Source organism: Centruroides vittatus, unplaced genomic scaffold (assembly GCF_030686945.1).
Source record: "Centruroides vittatus isolate TY-2023 unplaced genomic scaffold, ASM3068694v2 scaffold_2802, whole genome shotgun sequence".
NCBI classification, from domain to species: Eukaryota; Metazoa; Arthropoda; class Arachnida; order Scorpiones; family Buthidae; genus Centruroides; species Centruroides vittatus.
In genome coordinates this window covers 1,025,657-1,047,344 of record NW_027122693.1, presented here as the reverse complement: position 1 = coordinate 1,047,344, position 21,688 = coordinate 1,025,657, and the positions used below count along the sequence as shown (strand labels likewise).

Sequence of the window (21,688 nt, the reverse complement as noted above, 5' to 3'; positions counted from 1 at the left end):
CAATGTAAAAATTTTGGGTGGTCATTTTTTGACGGATCATCATACGGAAAGTACGATGATCCTCTGTTATATATAACAGCCGAAAAAGTACTGGTAATAAAGGGGTTAAACATGTGTAAAAGAACAAAGTTTATCTGACCTACAAAACGTGAAGTCTTACAAATAGTGCAGAGCTTATGGCATTCTTCCTGTGGGTACCCTTTAAATGAGATTAATAATTTTCAATTATCAGCATAGATAAATTGCGGGAAAATTAAAATGTATGCGAAGAATGAAGAGAGATGTTCGGGTAACTTCTAACTAATGATTTTGTTGACACTACTTTATAAAAAATTCTTTTTGCCCTGTGGCCACTAAGATGGTCCTTTTCCATGCCTATCGTGGATTTGCCAGACTCACAATATAGAGCAAGAAGTAGTGAGGGACGAGACCGAATATCCGAGACGGATTAACCCGGAAAGTTTTTGAGTCCGGATTCGAATCTCTGGTCACCCGAGTGTCTGTCTGACTGGCACGTTAATCGCCTTTGACTATTCTGTATTATCAAGTTGTAATATCAAAGACATTGTGTCTCAATACAGAATTTCATTCATTACATAAACGAGTTTTGATTTAATTACATAAGATAATTAGTTATTTTCTAATTCAGTCGAACAAAAATTTTTAAATCTTCAACACAAATGAATTATTAGAGTTGAGTAATAAGAGTTCACAGTAATCCAACAAGTTTAAAATTAATTTAAAAATTAAATTAATATGTTTTAGAAAATCTAACTCGATTAGTTAGCAATTAAACAATGAAATTCTAATTTCCTAATAAAATCCATTATCAAATTAATTAAGTTATCTTAAATAAAAGATTCTTAGATAGGGGTTCTGAAGTGTTTTTTTGAGCATTTTAAATTAAAATCTTTTTAAAATTTTTTTATTCGTATTTTAAATTATTCTAAGATTTTTCTCTTTATGTTTACAATAAGAGTCATACACGTTTAATTCTTCGAAACAATGAATTAACGAAACAATTGCTTCTACGATAAGAATGTTGTAGTACACGTAGGATTTACAAAATATGGTAAATAATATTTAAAATAATTCTACTTTGCCGGTATATATAAGATAATACTGTAATATAAAATGTTCTGGAGAGAAATCGAGTTTAGACTGTTTCAAATTTGCATAAAATGATTGATCCGGATAAGCATCGTTCTTCATTTTCCTGACGTTCTCTTGAGTGATTGACAGAATCCATGATGAGCATAATTAAAATGGCTGCCTTAGTGCTCGTCGAAAGTGTGAAAAACAAAGTGGAATATCTTTTTCATTAAAGATATTTATCATTCGGAAGAGCCTGATTTTTAGAGATAACGCAGACAGGAGGATTTTTACTTCTCTCCTTTATATGTCTTAATTCTATCCATAAAGGATAATTCTATCCATAAAAGATAGAATTAAGACATTTGAAATAAGAATTCGCAACTCGGCAGCAATAAATTAATTTTATTGATGAGGATCGGAATTCGTTTCTCTCCTGAATGAATTTTATTTTATTGTCGTAAAAATGGCTCTTGATAGTATTCTTTGTGCAGAACCGTGCCGAACAGTTTTGGCACCCGAGGCCTAGAGTCAACGATTCAATGTCAAATACAAAAAATTCTACGGGTTTAATATGGCGCTCTCAAGATCGGCCCCAGGGCAAAGCATATGTCCATCTTGGCTCCTCTTAGTACGCCGCTGTTTGAGTGAAAAGATATGAATTTCAATTCCATATTTGCAAATTTTTGCAATGTTTTATACATTTTTACTTTCTCGGCTGTTATATATAACAGAGGAGAAAGTATGGCAATCGGCCGAAAAATGATCCCCTAGGTTTTTGTAATTTTGGACTTAGAAAACCTTGAGATGTCGAGAAATGCAAAAAAAAAATTCGGGTTTTTTTTGTATGTATGGATGTTTGTGTGGGTGGGAGGCACGATTATGTTTACCTTCATTGAAGCTTTATAACTCCTGTGCTTTGAGTCGAAATTTTCAGAAATTATGCAGGTAGGTTTCTGTATTAGGAGGATTGATGCTATTAAATTTTGATGTTTAAAAGTCGACGGGGTATAGAGATAAAGCGAATCGTATGTATCTCCAGTAGGGTCAAACTTAGTAACAATTTTACTTGTTATTAGCATTTGCAATCTTTTATAAAAGCTCATCCCTACCCTCAAAATTAAGCTTTTTGCCATTTTATAATAATTAAAAATATAAAAAGTTTTAATAAAAAAATATCATAATAGATGGCGCCATACACGCAGTTTTAAAGGTTACCGGTAAAGTTAAGCAACTCATTACTGGATTTTCGTTTCTAGGGGCGTCATCCATAACGATCAAATGCCTTCGTCGCTGGCTAAATAAAAAAAAACAAAAACTTTAAAAAGTGTGAAAATACCAAATACTAAATATTAATTAAAACGTGTGAGATGTACGAATTGAATGGAAAGATGTTTCATTAATGAATGTAAATTACATGCATAAGTCTAAATGCATGTGGCAACTTATGTCTTCATTTATAAACAGTTGACACCGGACTGTTGATATAAATAATTATTATTAACTGCTTGAAACCATTTATGAATATAGCGTGCCCCATCATGTAATGGCAAATCTTACTTGTGAGTGTCATTCAGACGTTTCTGTGAGATAGTGGGTCACTGTTTCGAGATGGTACAGGAGAAAAAGCTTTCTGTTTAAGGAATTGACACATTGATCTACAGGATTTAAGAATAGGATGGCCCATTACTAAGATTCTAGTGACATCTATGTTCATTAATTTCAACAAACTATACCTAAAAATACATTCCTTCCTTTAGAACAGAAAATAAATAATATTGTTATATATTTATGTTAAATCTGAATTTTTTTTTTCTTTTTCAAGGAATCTACGGAAGAAAATGAAACAAAAGAATTTAAATGCAAGTCTTGCAACGAAGAATTTGAAGACGAATCAAAATTGAAGCTTCATTCTATGACTCATGAAACAGAGAGAGAAGATTCGAATCAAAGTGACTCTCAGAAAGAATGCAGGAGATTTTCCCTGAAGCAAAAGCCATTCCGATGTAATGTATGCAATTACAGTTGCTGGTTGAAACGTAAATTGGATTTACATCAACAAATTCATACAGGAAATGTTCCATCGACTTCTGAGGTATGTTGAGTATCGTAGCTCTTTCGAGTTACAACATGTATATTTGTTTTAATAATGCCCTTTTTAGTGATAATCATCATCAGCATTTCGAAGAGACTAATTTTATTTTCTAGAACATCAAAAAAATTTCAATATATTATTAAAAAAACGCTTTAATTTGCCATATTTTTCGAGATTTCGGGGTTAACCCACTGTCACCATATACATCACTAAAGTGCATTTACAGACTCACACCATAATTTTAAAAAAGCTTGTGCTTTACTTGTTTGTGATCTTAGACTCTTTTTGGTGCTTTCATTTCTATTTATAGTTTTTTAACGTTCAAAGTTTCTGAAATAACAATGTTATTAAAAGAGTTATTTAATTAAAGGTTTCTCGATAAAAATATTCGAATGAAAATTATTTTCTTGTCTGAAAAACTTCTAAGAAATGTTTATCTTGGATATTTGGAAGTGTTTGAATCAATACAATTTGTTGTAATTTAATAATAAGCAGTTTTTTCAGTTTACTTCTTACATTTGTAATCAGTTAGTGGATTCTAAATGCTTGACTTTATCGTTACAGACGTTTACAATTGAATATAAATCTGTGGTGTTTGATTTAATGTGTATGATATCGATTATCGAAAGATAAAAATGGTATTTTAGTGTTATTTTTATTGCTCCCTCCTCATCTTTCACTGCTCGTAAGCATCAAAGATAAATGGATTTATATTGTTTTCCTCCCCTTGATATTTCTTTTCCAATTATTATTAATCAAATTTAGAAAAATTCCAATATCATTTCAGATTTGTGAGCATTAATAATATTAAATACAAATACATCAAATATTATCTTTAATCGAATTGTTTATTTCAGCACAAATCTATATATATAATCGAGACGAGTTGATAATAATAATAATAATAATAATAATAATAATAATAATAATATACATTATAGACATATCCATTCCAAACACTCACAATATACAAAACGCATGCACTGAAAAAATTAGCAAGTACACAGAACTCGCCCAGGAAATAAGGCATCTGTGGAGGAATGGATAGGGTGCTTATTGTACCTGTTGTTCTCTCCTCTACAGGTGTCATACCACACACACTACACAAAAGTTCTAGGCACATTAGAATTGAATAGAAACACATATATCACTCTACAGAAGGCCACTATATTGAATACATGTCATATTGTGAGAAAATTCCTGAATACAGACACACACACTGATACACTTCTTTAATTTCTGTTTTGGTTACTATGCCTTGACTTTGGTCCGGCATAGTACACAGCCACCGGTGTTAACCGAGTATATCTAACTTAACCCAACATAATAATAATAATAATAATAATAATAATAACTCTCCCGTGGTCACCACCTGGTCGTGGTGGGAGAGCCCAGTAATTTTACTGATCCATAGGGCAATGCAGGCTGGAGCATAAGCTCCTGGTAGGGACACCCATGCCAGTAAGGTCTATGGGGAGAAATGAAGCTAAGAGTGACCACGCCCACATTCTGTGGAGATATTCATCATGGTAATAACTAGATCAAAGTGTGATACCGGCTCGGACGTCGCCCGGGTTAACAAGGTCCGCGTTCGTGGGTTAGGCAGAGGCTCACGTTCGAAAAATAGGTCACAGTCTCCCTTGGTTACCGGTGGCGAAAGCAGCACCGGCCCAAGCATGGCTACTGCAATGCCCTCAACAGATGTGAGGAACCAACCCAGCCTTGGTGTTTCTGTGGCAATGCATCCACAGACCACAAAGGCTGGAAAACCACGCCAACGGATGAAATGGACAGTAGAAATGAACGAGTTTATCATCCGTACTTATTACACCATCACAAAACTCGAAACAAACATGACAGCATACAGACAACAACTACACCATAGATTCACACAACAGTATCCTCATCTCACTGTCACCGAACAAAGGGTTGTTGATCAAAAAAGAACAATTATACACAACAACCTTATTCCACAAACAACACTTGAACTTATCAAACAACAGGTTGCTGATCAAATACATCAACAGACAGAAACATCTAACATTAATGAAGATCATGTAACCTGTCAGGATAATCCAGCAACAAGCATTGATAATAACACACATACAACAATTACCACTAATGATACTACAGACACTTTCTCATCCATCACTGATAACATAGACTTGGATTTAGTTAATACGCTCTCACTTATATTTCAGGAAACACTCACTAAATATACAGGTACAGATCCCACACAACGACCACGAATACCAAAAATCAACACGTCAAAGATAGTAGGAAAAACACTAAATTATGTAAACACTCACTTACTACCACACTACATTCATTCAATTTCTACACTCGCAGACATTCATACATTAGTTTATGCTGGGGCAGTCACAGTAGTGACACACCATGGACTGAAAGTACAATCACAGACAAATACACAGAAAACACAATTCTATCACAAACCTGCCTGGCAGAGAAGAATAGAAACACAAATAAATGACATTAGACAGCAATTAGGCAGGCTAACACAATACACTAAAAACAACATAACACCCAAATTAAGGAAACAGCTCAAAAACATTTTCAAGAAAATAAAAACACACACAAAACATGAACATCACAACACACGCATTACAGAATACATTGATACACTAAAACAAAAACTTGCTGCCAAAGCACGTAGACTCAAACGATACAAAACATGTACACTACGAAAACAACAAAATAAATTATTTACAAACAATGAAAAACTCTTTTACAGACAAATTAATAACAAAGCAAACACTGATACACAGCACAGTGGCACACCAACAGAAGAAGAACTCACAACATATTGGTCTTCTCTTTGGTCCAGTGCTGTCACGCACAATGCTGATGCAGGCTGGATCGAGGAGGAGAACAGAAACTTGCACAACATACCAACTATGCCCTGTGTTGAAATAAACATACATGATTTCCAATACACTGTTAACAGAACACACAACTGGAAGACACCTGGTGTAGACAACATTCACAATTTCTGGTACAAAAGTTTACATCACTGCACCAGGAACTAGCTAAACATCTAACACACATCATCATCAATCCACAAGACATGCCAAATTTTCTTACTCAGGGCATCACCTACATGAAACCTAAAAACAACAATACCACAGACCCCACACAATACAGACCAATTACATGTCTTCCAACACTCTACAAATTATTGACATCCTGTATTGCAAACAAAATATACAAACATGTTGAAGAACACGACATTCTAACGAACAACAAAAAGGTTGTCGTAGAAACCACAGGGGATGCAAAGAACAGTTACTCATAGATTCAGTCATTCTACGGCAAGCACACAGACAACACAGAAACATACACATGGCATATATAGACTACAGAAAAGCATTCGACAGTGTTCCACACAGTTGGCTGCTACATATTCTACACATGTACAAAATACATCCATCACTCATTGCATTCTTTCAAAACACTATGCAGCACTGGAGAACAACACTACATCTCAGGGTTCAGTAACACTTCCATACAAACAAACCAAATTTTTATTAGGCGAGGAATTTTTCAAGGAGATTCCTTGAGTCCTCTCTGGTTCTGCTTAGCCCTGAACCCATTATCCAACATGTTAAACAACACGCAATATGGTTACAATATCAGACACGAAAAAACAACACAGTTTACACTGTCACATCTCATGTACATGGATGACATAAAACTTTATGCATCCACACAAAAACAACTTCATCAACTCCTACAAATCACACATTCATACACCAAGGACATACAAATGGAATTTGGCCTAGATAAATGCAAAACAGTTCACATAGAAAAAGGAATCCTGAAGAAAGAAGATTTTGCACTTGGAAATGGAGACGTTATTGAATCCATGGAAAGAGGGCGAGTTCTACAAGTATTTAGGATTCCAACAGGCCAAACTAACAGAACATACACAAATAAAGCAAAGATTAATTAAAGAATACCAAAGTAGGTTAAATGCTATTCTCAGAACACAGTTAAATGCAAAACACACAGTTAAAGCAATAAACACATATGTCATTCCAGTACTCACATATTCTTTTGGAGTTATACATTGGACTCACACTGATCTTGAGCAACTCCAAAGGAAAACAAGAACAACACTTACTAAGCATAAACAACATCATCCTAAATCCGCCACAGAAAGATTAACCCTTCCACGTAAAGATGGCGGACGTGGCCTGATCGACATAGTTAACCTTCACTACAAACAAATACAGTCACTGCGAGAGTTTTTCTACAAAAAACAAGAAACATCACAATTACATAAAGCAGTAACTCTAGCAGACTCGAATAACACACCATTAAACTTACACTCACATCATATGGACACAACACAACATATAAAAAGCATAGACACCATTAAGCAATCGTGGGTTCGAAAGGCACTCCATGGCAGGCATCCTTACGATCTGGCCCAGGATTTTGTTGACAAAACTGCGTCAAACAGCTGGTTAGCTCGGGGATGCCTCTTTGGGGAGACGGAAGGATTCATGATTGCCATACAGGATCAGGTCATAAATACTAAAAACTACAGAAAACACATACTCAAAGATGCAACACTCACAAATGACACATGCAGAAAATGTCACATCATGCCAGAAACTATACAACACATCACCTCTGGTTGCAAGCTCTTGGCACAGACAGATTATTTACACAGACATAATCAAGTAGCAAATATAATACACCAAGAGCTTGCAAAGAAACACAAATTAGCAGACATCCACGAACCATATTACAAATACATTCCACAGACAGTATTGGAAAACAACACGCACAAAATGTACTACGACAGAGCCATAATCACAGATAAAACAATTTACCACAACAGACCAGACATCACACTCATTGACAAACACAATAAAATCACATACATTATAGACATATCCATTCCAAACACTCACAATATACAAAACGCATGCACTGAAAAAATTAGCAAGTACACAGAACTCGCCCAGGAAATAAGGCATCTGTGGAGGATGGATAAGGTGCTTATTGTACCTGTTGTTCTCTCCTCTACAGGTGTCATACCACACACACTACACAAAAGCCTGGGCACATTACAATTGAATAGAAACACATACATCACACTACAGAAGGCCACTATATTGAATACATGTCATATTGTGAGAAAGTTCCTGAATACAGACACACACACTGATACACTTCTTTAATTTCTGTTTTGGTTACTATGCCTTGACTTTGGTCCGGCATAGTACACAGCCACCGGTGTTAACCGAGTATTTCTAACTTAACCCATAACAATAATAATAATAAAATAAGCGAGTTCTACAAGTATTTAGGATTCCAACAGCGAGTTCTACAAGTATTTAGGATTCCAACAGGCCAAACTAACAGAACATGCACAAATAAAGCAAAGATTAATTAAAGAATACCAAAGTAGGTTAAATGCTATTCTCAGAACAGAGTTAAATGCAAAACACACAGTTAAAGCAATAAACACATATGTCATCCCAGTACTCACATATTCTTTTGGAGTTATACATTGGACTCACACAGATCTCGAGCAACTCCAAAGGAAAACAAGAACTACACTTACTAAGCATAAACAACATCATCCTAAATCCGCCACAGAAAGATTAACCCTTCCACGTAAAGATGGCGGACGTGGCCTGATTGACATAGTTAACCTTCACTACAAACAAATACAGTCACTGCGAGAGTTTTTCTACAAAAAACAAGAAACATCACAATTACATAAAGCAGTAACTCTAGCAGACTCGAATAACACACCATTAAACTTACACTCACATCATATGGACACAACGCAACATATAAAAAGCATAGACACCATTAAGCAATCGTGGGCTCGAAAGGCACTCCATGGCAGGCATCCTTACGATCTGGCCCAGGATTTTGTTGACAAAACTGCGTCAAACAGCTGGTTAGCTCGGGGATGCCTCTTTGGGGAGACGGAAGGATTCATGATTGCCATACAGGATCAGGTCATAAATACTAAAAACTACAGAAAACACATACTCAAAGATGCAACACTCACAAATGACACATGCAGAAAATGTCACATCATGCCAGAAACTATACAACACATCACCTCTGGTTGCAAGCTCTTGGCACAGACAGATTATTTACACAGACATAATCAAGTAGCAAATATAATACACCAAGAGCTTGCAAAGAAACACAAATTAGTAGACATCCACGAACCATACTACAAATACATTCCACAGACAGTATTGGAAAACAACACGCACAAAATGTACTACGACAGAGCCATAATCACAGATAAAACAATTTACCACAACAGACCAGACATCACACTCATTGACAAACACAATAAAATCACATACATTATAGACATATCCATTCCAAACACTCACAATATACAAAACGCATGCACTGAAAAAATTAGCAAGTACACAGAACTCGCCCAGGAAATAAAGCATCTGTGGAGGATGGATAGGGTGCTTATTGTACCTGTTGTTCTCTCCTCTACAGGTGTCATACCACACACACTACACAAAAGCCTGGGCACATTACAATTGAATAGAAACACATACATCACACTACAGAAGGCCACTATATTGAATACATGTCATATTGTGAGAAAATTCCTGAATACAGACACACACACTGATACACTTCTTTAATTTCTGTTTTGGTTACTATGCCTTGACTTTGGTCCGGCATAGTACTTAGCCACCGGTGTTAACCGAGTATATCTAACTTAACCCAACATAATAATAATAATAATCAGCGCAGAGCCCAAACGGTTAGGAGTTGAAAGTTGAAATTTGGTACACAGTTAGGGTACGTCACGAAAACGCACACTAAGAAGGGATTTTTCGAAATTCTTCTCCACGGGGGAGAGGGACAAAATTAAAGATTCTATATACATTATCGAGACGTGCCTAAACGGTTAGGAGTTGAAAGTTGAAATTTGGTACGCAGTTAGGGTATGTTAAGAGAACGCACACTAAGAAGGGAATTTTCGAAATTCCTCTTCACGGGGGAGGGGGACAGGATCAAGTCTTAACACTTCCATCAATAATGGAAGTGTTAAGTAACAATGGAAGTGTGAAGCAACAATGGAAGTGTTACGTAACAATGGAAATGTTAAGAGCCCAAACGGTTAAGAGTTGAAAGTTGAAATTTGGTACATAGTTACGGTACGTCACAAAAACGCACACTAAGAAGGGATTTTTCGAAATTTCTCCCCACGGGGAGAGGGACAGGATTAAGGCTTAACACTTCCATCAACAATGGAAGTGTTAAGTATCAATAGAAGTGTTAAGTAACAATGGAGAACAAGAGAAAGCGACGTGCAAGATTCACGGGCGCTGGAGGAAAAAAAAAAGAGTAATATGTTAGAACATATTTGATTTTCAAATTTAAACAGATTGATTCGGTTTTTCTCGACCCTTCTTCTTTAGAACATTCGATGAAAATCGAACGATATAATCAGAACACGTCGTGAAAATCGAACAATATTACAATATTCGATTTTCAAATTCGACCTTTCATTAGAAATATTTAGTTTGTTGATGAAATTACTCTTTTTCTTCTGTGACTATAACGTAATAATCTTAATCTTCGCTATCATTACTTTTGCCCGAGCAACGCCGGGCCTACCTGCTAGTATTTATATAATCGTTATTTAAAGAAATTCCATTTATTTAATGAATATGAGGAATTCTAGATCTGAGCCATGAAAAAGTTGAGTCAAAGAATAGTGATTATCTATGGGAAGCTGGCCCCTATTTAGGTGTCAGACACGTAAAGAAATCCGGAAAACTCCACATCACCAATGAGGCGCAACCCCTAGTAATCAGGAGTTTTATCCATTTGGGGGTCTTTACTATTAAGTGCTTACTACAATAGAGCGTCGATAAGTGGAACCAATTGGGGACTGGGGTCCTTCCAGTTAATAATTTGTTCCAGTTTCCGACTTTGTACGAAAAAATACATTAACCTGTCCGATGTTCAAATTTTTCTCCGTTGCGTATCGCTTCCTGTTGAATTTTTCTCCGTTGCGTGTCGCTTCGTGTTGAATTTTCGTCGATTTTAAGCCTAACGAAAATTTTTATAATAATCATCGAGGCTATCGTATGGTTAAAAATTATTTCTGCATTTTGTACAAACAAAATAAATCTATTAAAAAATATAAAAAACATGAAAATTATACTTTAGAAGTAAATTTAGTATCAAAAACATTCGATTCAGCACGACACAGTCCGACTGAAAATCGTTCCACTTTCCGGCCATTCCACTTACCGACGTTCCACTTATCGACGCTCTACTGTACGAAAAATATTCTACAGTATAAACACATAAAGTACTTACTACTATGGAGACTTTCTATTAAAACCATAACTGTAAATATTATTGTTTCATTAGTAGATGTATGCTGTATAATATCATTAAAATAATGAAATTGACGTTATTATATAACAAATAATTACAAAACCAATTTAATTAGAAAATCCAGTACCAAATACACTGTACTCTATAATATTATTGTAATATAGTGTACATAGTACAGTGATAGTGCATACACCATACATGTATATATGGTTTTTGGGTTAATGTTACCTTAGGTTCCAAGATGGCGGCTCGTCCCTGATTCCAGCAAGAAAACAGTGGGTTGCACGTTCCAACCTAACCTAACCTATTCTAATAATTCGGTTGCTAATAATTATGGTAATTTATTAGAATAGGTTAAGGTTAGGTTAGGTTAGAACGTGCGTCCCATTGTTTCCTTGCTGGAATCAGAGACGAGCCGCCATCTTGGCACCTAAGGTAACATCAACCGGTTTTTGCACTGATGTGTACTGATGTATACTTATGTATACATTATTAATACAAGATACATTAATTGAAGTAAGTTGATTGTAATTAACTCTGCAATTAATGATAATAGGCCACATTGAGAATTAATTAATTGAAAATTATCTCTATTTTAAGGAAATTTCAAAAGAGTGCAAAGGGAAAATATGCATTTGCAAGTTCTGCAAAAAGAAATTTAAAGAAAACAGTGGATTGATGACTCATCTGAAGACTCACGCCGAAGAAATTGCTTGTATTTGTGAAAAATGTGGGAAGAATTTTATTCAGAAAATTTATTTAGATAAGGAAGAAAAGATGGATTTAACGGGAAAACAATTGAGATGTAAAAATTGTATTTCTGTTTTTATAAAAAAGGACGAGAAGGTTAAGAATAACAAGAAAATTCACAAAAAATATCTTCAAAAATACTTCAAGAACAGATAAACAAACAGAATCTTTTAATATTTTCAATGAAAAACAGTAATCAAATGAAAATTAATTTTATTTCCTGATATTTTAATATTTACGTTTACTTTCATTAAAAATTTAAAAATATGTTGTACAGTTTAAGTAACAGTAGTACAGTACAATTGGGGTTTTACATAATTATATTTGTATTAATTGTACTATTATTTAATAAATTACATAAAATAATAAATTTAGAATTATTGTTATAAAGATAGAAAACCCGTTTTTTATTTAAAAATATTTTTTTCATAAAAAATTCAGCAACTAGTTGCTTAACTTTTCCGGATATTAAGAGATTTTATTGAAAAATAAACTTTTATTAATCGTAATAAATAAAATTGTATGTGGCGCCATCTGTTGTGAGATTTAGTTATTAAAAACTTTTTATATTATTAATCATTATAAAATGCCAAAAAGTTTAATTTTAAGGGTAGAGATGAGTATTAAAAAGGTTATACAAGATAATAATAGTAAAACCTTTATTAAGTCGGATCTTTCGTGGGATATCACACGTGACCCATTATATCTCTTCACCCCTTTGACCTTTAACCTCCAAACTTTAATAACAACAAAGTCCATACACAAGGTACCATATCAAATGTATTTTCTTAATCATTGTCTCATTCTGAGGTATTAGAGAGGTTGAGGCGCTCGTATTCAGCTCAAAACGTGAACGGGGGACAGACGAGCGCCGTCATCTGGCAATTCTATACGGTCGATAATGGCGTTTGCTACGTCTAGTATGGCGAATGGACGATCGGCTTAAACTTCATTTTTTTGTGATTGGGGTTTAAATTATGACGTATTTTTATTAAACTAATGATTATTTAAGCATTTACGAATAATATTGTAAAGAGACAGACGATTTTAATCCAGAAATTATTTAATTATTCAATTTTTTTGCAAGTGATGTGAAGTGCCTATAGAATTTACATATATTTGCCTTTATAATAGCTTATCTTAAGGTAGGTTTGTTCTTCCACGGCCATCAACACCGTAATACGTTTGTAAATTTTCTAAAATTAATTTTCCGAGCTGCTTTCGAATTTACATAAGTAACTTTTTTCACCCTGTGGGCACTAAGAGGGCCTCATTTAGCAAGTCTACTAGGAGTTCGGCCAGGCCTACAATGGGGCAGCCGGGTGGTGAGGGACGCTGGCCGACATATCCGGTCGGATCACCCCCGAACAATTCCTGGGGATTTTTCGACTCGTCCGGATTCTATCCCTGGTCCCCCAAAACGGTAGGCTACCACCTTAACTGCTTGGCCATCTGGCCGGCGCAACACTTGTACTAGTTCAAAGGAAACTGTTTTACGCGATGTTTGCAGCGTCAAAAAATGACATAGTGATTACTTTTAGTACTAATGTTTTTTTACGGAAATGTCTTCAACATATCCTGAAATAACTTACTACGACACCTTATTCTCGAAAGAATATCCTGAAATGTCGTCATAGGTGACCATACAAGAGTTGATCGCATTTAGATCGCTAAATATCTCTAGGCAGCCTTAAATAGTGTACTTGGAATTACGATCACCTGGTATATAAATGATAGCTCAAGAATTTTTAGCTCCACTTACGATTCCATACAGCAAGCTTCATATACAATACAATCAGCGATCAATGGCTGATTGCTCATTGGTTAATACCGAAGATGATCCTTTTCGTAGACAGACTGTAGTCTCTTTTATGCAGATGAACAATTAATGAGCCATGTTCTGTTTACAGGTCTGTTTTAGCGTAATTGGTATATTTTATATTTATTATGTAAGCTTGTAAAACACAGTCCCGGTAATCCAATTATATAGAACCGGAACAGTGTCGGATTATGGAGATTCCCGGATTATTGGAAGAGAAGTGAATTCAATGGATTTATCATTCGGAATGGGAACATTTGTTTATATGCATGATATAAATATATTATATTAAATTGGAATTTCGATCCGAGGCGATGCCGTCGCTGATAATCAATGTTACAAACTTGATGGATTTCCTCTAAATTTTCCACTAAATTTAGTGGGATGTGCTGTATTTTCGGTGGGAAATTTTGGGGTACTGATTTTCATATTTATACAATATTGTGTTTGTTTAAGCAGCCTAAAATGAGCCTAACAATCTTTAATACCGTAACTAAGTGTTCCAGCACGAGCTCGATATTATGCCACTTCTAGTAGGAAAGTGTTAAAATTTAGTGAGAACTGTTATGTATTCTTAATGAAGTAGGTCTAAGTTGTAACACTGACCTTTATGTACATTGCGCGGTGCAAGGAACATATTGATTACTAGACTAAATAAAAAGTGCGCCAAAGTAATGTCTATACAGTATAATAGAATTTGTAATACTAGAGAGTCGACTATGTCGGATTACTGGGCATATCGAACTAGCGAACGGCCGGATTACTGAGACTATGCTATACCTAATACAAATGTAATTATTAATACTAAATTTGCATTCAATAGCTGAACACTTCAAACAACAGCCAAATAAATCATCATCCATCTGAGATGAGATGTAGAAAAAAATGTATCAAATACAATACAAAGTTTAAATCTACGAAGTTCACCTTTCGACTTTAGCATAGAGGCTTTCCTATAGATTCTTCTTGATTCCATTTAAGTAGCGTAATAAATCTTCAAGACAATTACTTGTTTTATATTCAGGACCATTAAAATGGAAGAATGGAGTCCAATGTCTTCCTCTCTATTGATCCTGAAGATATTTTCTCTCCCCTACGTCCACTTACCTAAAATACTTTCTTATATAAAATAAGGCAAAGAAATTGATATTTTTCCAAATGGTCTCGATAATCTCCCATTGAAGTTCGAAACTACTCTTTCTTATTGTCGCTCACTTAATATCAACAATAACAATAGTACTGCCATAGCTTTTAATTTACAATAACTCCTTTTATGAATTGTTTCTACGTGAAATTTTTTCACTATTTTATTGTTATTATTATAAATTTTTGAGTCCTCAAACGTTTGTACCCCTAGGCCTTAACCCATTAGGGAATTTTCTATTAGGGCCTAGGAGCTCAAGTACCTAAAGGAAATCCCATTAGGATTTCCCTTAGTCTCTAGCGGCCTAATGGATAATCCGCCACTAACTCTATGGTGGATCATATCCATCATGGATTTAGATAGATTCATAGAATAGCTAGGTAGGGAGGGAGAGGAGTGAATGTCAGAATCAACTCACAGGTGCTTTAAAATAACCAAACCGTTAATTGTAGTATATCTCACAAGATGGCGGTAGAAGTTAAGAATTTGTCACCAGTGAAGGGAACGATCTTGTACAGTACATTTTCCTATGTCTAATTGTTACAAAAACTTTGTTTAGTAAATTTAAAGAATAAAAGGTAATCGTTTTAAGATAAAAATTTAATTCTTTAAAGTTCAAATATAATAGTAATTAGTCAAGCATAAAATTTATTTTGAATTGGTTTAGATTATATACAGTTTTATGTTAATTCTGGGGCGTACCAGAAGTACTTATGGTGCTAAGCAGCGCCCTCTTAGTATCAAAACAACCGGTTTTGTTACACTAAAATAAAAATAAATATAATAACGCATATCGCACGACTTCAATTAGAAAAGATTAGGTAATCAAAGTAATTCTCGGGTGTAATTGAGTAACATTCTCCAAAAAATGACAGAGGGCACGTCAGTTGGTTTACCCCCCCCCCGAATCTGCCTCCAGATCATCTGTATTCTCAAAATCCTGGATACACCATTGCGTCATTTGACGTCATTCTTTAGAATTTCTCGAAGAGATCAATTTGTCAAATGCTGCAAGCGTTGACAAATTACACCAAGAGTGTGTGTATGTACTGTGCATACATAAATCGTTACATATACGAACTTTGAGGTATCGAATAAATAAATATAGTTAGGTATACAGTAGACTCGATTATTCGTGGTTGCATTAATCGAGGTGTGAATCAACAGGGATGCCAAAAAATGTCTGTAGCTGAAACATTAAGTTACTAGAAAACGTTTTATGGCTCATCCCCTTTGTGGGCCACGAGGGAGATAAGACACTGCGTTGTTCTCTTCACATTTCTTTGAATAAATTACCCGTTAGGTTTGCTGTATTAACGGGATGACATTTTTCCATCCATCCCGGATAATCGAGAGTTTACCGCATGTGTATATGTAGACCTATACAGTCAAATCTATGAACAACCTCAGAGTAGACGGAAAAGCCGAAAACACCAGGCACAAATTAATATTGATATTATTTTAAAATTTTGTAAAATGATTCCTCATTAAAATTTTTGACGCTAACATGTGCGCGATTTTAAATACGAGTTTATGAAAAAATGTTAACCTAGAAACAACCTTTATTCGAGTAAGAAGTAGAAAAATTCACAAGTTTTTCACACAAAATAACACACCCCGCGGCACTTGTATCAATAAAAGAAGGTCTTAAAGGTTCTGAAGTTTACAATACAGCTGAAAAGATTTATAGAAAATAGTACATTACACTTTTGAAGATGGTAAACAAAATAGTTTTATAGTTTACAATTGCCACGGGCACGATATCAAGAAAATTTCTGTTTAAGAAAGACATTCATAGCCTTAAGTAACTGAAAACATTCTATTAAATAAGATAATTATTTTAATATTTAATTTTTACTTTCCTGGCTATTATATATAACAGAGGAAAAGTATGGCGATCGGTCAAAAAATGACCACCCCCAATATTTTTACATTTTTGTACTGGGGACCTTGAAACGTCTAGAAATGCAAAAAAATGGAGATTTTTCTGTGTGTATTTTAATGTCTTTGCCGGAAAAGTTACGCAACTCGTTGCTAGAATTTTTTTAAGTATATCTAAACCCAGGCTATATCTCGCGCCTCTACTCAACAACTAAATGCAATTGCATTGGCGCATAGGTAATCGGTAATGGGTTGATTGTTGATTTAGACACCACGCACCCCAACCTTTTCTCATGGGGTAAATCACACCGCGGGTTCTAAGATAAGGGCATAGTTTAATTTGGAAAGTTGTAAAGTGTCTCAAAATACAGTACAAAAATTTCAGTATGAGGCTTCGCTTCCTCACACGGTTTTCTCATTGCAATCATGTTTAGTTACTACGCGGGAAGCGCGAGATATAACCTGATGCAATACTTGTATCTACATCCTGCATAGTCCCTCCCTAAGTTTAAAGCAGTGATTCTCAAAGTGGGCGCTACTACCCCCTTGGAGGCGATAGAAGACTCAATGGGGTGGAAGGGAAAGGGCAAAAATTCATTTTTTATAGTCAGATAAAAGAGAACGAAGACATTTTTAATAGAAAATTAATAATTGTTTAATGTTCAATGCCTTGTGTTATGCCACGAATCTTTACTCCCGTTCGCAGTTGAATTTATGAACGCTGCAAATTCCTATACGCAAACCGAATTTTCTCATAATTTATTTTAACTCTCGTCTTCTAACGACAGTTATTAATAGTATTTTAGTTGCTTTGTCAATATCTAACTAACGGAATTGCTCTTCCTTGTAATTATTATCATTACTTATCGCTACATTCTGTATTATTATCTCTTATTGATTGACGTTCAACAATTCTCTGCGGTTAACGAGAATAAAATGTCTGTGTGTTAGTCTACGTATTGGAAACTAAGTAGAGCGAATTAAATATGTTTGGCTTACACTGCATATAAGAAATTCTTATCTACGGATTCCTGGATAAGTAGATTAAACAATATCAGGGGTGGCCAAACCTTGTCGCGATAGGAATTATATAACGGTAATTTATATATAACGTATGTAAGCTACTTTATACTTATATATGGAATGGCACCAAAGTTGAATCCCTATTTCTAATACGAAGGATCTACACGAGTCTCTCGAGACGCAGTTTGGCCACCCCACTAAACTATAAGTAAACAAAGCTGAGTAGTTTTGTATACTCACTCTACATGCGAGAGCTTGCAGATCAGCAATGTGCATACGATGAGAAGCGCTGCCATTGTGAATGTTCTGTTATACACCAGAAGCAACTGTACACTAATTTATTAATTACGTATACAGCTTAAGGGAAGTAGGAGGATCGCAAGTATTGTACACGATGGGGAGGGAGGGGTTCAAGGTATTGTCTTTAATGTCATAAGATCCACGAACTATTGTACAGGTAATTAAAAGGGACTGAGTTTGCCAGAAACACATAATTGCACACAACAGGGAGGGAGGATGGTTCAAAAGTTGTTCAAAAATTGTACACGTAATTAATAGACTACTCCTTATTTATATTTTAAATGGAAAAATTGGAAACTTTTTTATTTAATTAAGAATATAAACATTAACATTTTATTCCTCACAAGGATAAATTATGTTTTACATCATCAGAGCACTCACTTTATATAATTCCAATAGCTTCTTGTGTTATTTCTTTTCATTCCTCCGAGCACATCAATCCAAATTAATTGAATTTAACGGGAAAAACAAAAGAACAATTACTTTTAGGATCTGAAATTTGTGGTGTCAGTATTAATATATTCTGTCTGGTTTGTGCTTCTTCCTCCTTAATATCAGCAGACATTGTAATTAGTGTAAACTAACTGGTGACCTATAAAAAATTGCATGTTGCTTCTGGCATCCACCCGTTTCGGATCGATGAAAGCATTTCATTGCTCCTCCCGTTTAAACTATTGTCGTTAAAAATAATTACAAAAATGCATGAAATTTTATGTTTTTCAGATTAACTTTTCTGAAAACTTTTTTTCTTTTTGACAAGGCGTCGAGTTGGATCGATGAAAAGATGAATAAAATTGCCACCCGTCTTACTTCTTACATCATTACGTTCGTTCAACTGTAGATAAATTTTAACTAAATTCTTCGTAGAGCTTAGAGTACAGGACGTAAAGGATTATAGAATATAGCGTAGAATACAGAACGTAGAGGATACAACATGAAATACATAACGTAGGTGATTAGAGCATAAACTTAGAATACAGAGCCTGGAAGATCATAGCGTAGAGCATAGACAATAGGAAAAAGGACGTAAAGTACGATAGAATTTAAAGTACAGCATGTAGGAAATTAAACCGTATAGACTACTTAATGTAGGTTTGTTAATCTCGAACGTAGACCATCGAACATACATTAAAAGCATAACATAGTGTTTCGAAACCCTTTTGAGCTAGTGCTATACTCACAATTTTAGATGGCATACCAACGAGCTAGTGTCGTATCAAAAGTTCTCCTATATGTTACAAGCGGCATTAAAGATCCACATTTTTTATATAAAAAAAATAGAGAAACAATACTTACACGAAATTCAATTGCACTCCTAGCAGAAGTTCATGGCACACTGATATAGAGCATATAACTATAAAATACTGTAGCGTTTAACATTTTACTAACGAATTAGCTTAATTACAGTGAACTCGGGATAGCTAAATCATTCACTATATCGGAATCACTGTTAATTGGAAGAGTTCATAGTGCTATGATTCTACTAAGCACCCGATATAGTGCTTTCATCACGTAGGGCATATATCTCTGTGTGATGAAAGTAGCCTATGCACGGGCATATGCCCTCACATAGATGAAAGCATAAAAGCATAAAACAATGATAACAGTAGCTATATAATTATATTTTATGTGATAGCAAATACAAATAGTCTACAATGGAATGTTGAGGTCGGTGCATAACACTACGGAAGATAATAGATTGCAATCGATATCATTTATTGATGTACAGATACTGATGTCATTAGCAACAGTTCAATATAAGCAAAGACTTTATGGAACAAATGATCTGAACAATACATTATAGTGTTGTATTCATGCTAATGATGTTCGTGGCATTTCTATTCTGTGGCAATTTGGCCAGAATCTTTAATATTTTTATATACAGTAATTAAAACAAGAAATTATAATTCATATCACACAATATTAAGCGTATGCACATTAATTAGAATTAATACACAACAGAACTTAAAATCTATAGAATTCCATTATAGATGCTACCGCCTTAATTCACTTAATTTGATTACTTTAATGATCAATTTTTAATGTTAATTACCCGTAAACAATACATATTTCTCGTAACATTAATTTACTAATTTAATTTAGGAAATTCTTTATTAATTAAAGTAGTTAACGCAGCCCTTGTCTGTTACTTAACAATATAATTGCATAATAGATCCCCACTTTTACGGGGAATCTATTACGCAATTATAATAGCATAAATATTATATATAAATGTATATTGAATGTATATAAATTTTATATTATAACTGTATCAACTGTGTACAGCTGTTATAAATACAGTTATAAATTTAAATCGATTAACAGGCATTATAAAACAGTACAATTTTCCCACACCAGATGGCAATGTCAATAGCAAAATTCAAAATTTTAAATTTCCAATTTTGATTGGATGAAATTTAATTTTTATAATTCAAAAAAATCGTATAAATTTTTTAAAATATTATAAAATATTTTTAAGGCAATTAAACTTCAGTATTAAATATAAAAATAATTTAAAAAACGATTAATTCAAAATTAATTATAAATACACTACTACAATATAATTTATGTATAATGTATATAGAATATATATAAATTTATTCAATGTAAATATTATTATTATTTTTAAAAAAAAAATCGTTTTAGAATTAAAAATTAAGCGGAAGCGCGCGCTTAAATGTTATTATTATTTTTTAAAATAATAATTAAAAAAAACGAATAATTAAAAATATAATAAAATGACTTTAAATTCTAAATTTAATTTTAAAAAAACATTTAATACGAAAAAATTAATTTAAATTAAAAATTTTCTTTCCTTCATTCATTTTCTGAAAAGAAATTTCTTCGAACTTTTGCAATTAAGAAGTAGAGAAAAATAAATAAATGAATAATATTTAAATATAAATATTATAAAATATTTTTAAATTAAAAAATTAATATTAATACATTTATTTATTTTTTATTTTTTTCTTAAACTTTAAAAGAAAAACTTCAATTTATCGCTTCAGTACATTAATTAGAGCGTTCGAGTAAATAAAGATGGCGACTGAATGTACTTAAGTTGTGATACTTGAAGAACGTTTTATAACGGAATAATAATTTTTATTTTTTTAATTATTATTAAATATAATACAATATTATAATTCGCATTAAGAAAATTATTTTATTTTATTCTACTATCAAATATATTTTAAATTATATAAAC

The 21,688-nt window shown here is 33.8% G+C and overlaps 1 protein-coding gene across 1 annotated transcript; it reads left to right on the top strand.

Moving 5' to 3' along the window:
• The first annotated feature begins 998 nt into the window (after positions 1 to 998).
• LOC136987881 (zinc finger protein 260-like) lies at positions 999 to 12,544 on the top strand. The gene is made up of 3 exons (XM_067285645.1): positions 999 to 1,072; positions 2,918 to 3,187; positions 12,167 to 12,544. Exons 1-3 carry the CDS (start codon positions 1,070 to 1,072, stop codon positions 12,470 to 12,472), a joined length of 579 nt encoding a protein of 192 aa, XP_067141746.1. The 5' UTR covers positions 999 to 1,069; the 3' UTR covers positions 12,473 to 12,544.
• The last annotated feature ends 9,144 nt before the right edge of the window (positions 12,545 to 21,688 follow it).

Coding starts and splice junctions, on each gene's coding strand:
- LOC136987881 (XM_067285645.1), top strand. Junction 3,188..12,166: donor ATGTTCCATCGACTTCTGAG/GTATGTTGAGTA, acceptor CTCTATTTTAAG/GAAATTTCAAAAGAGTGCAA.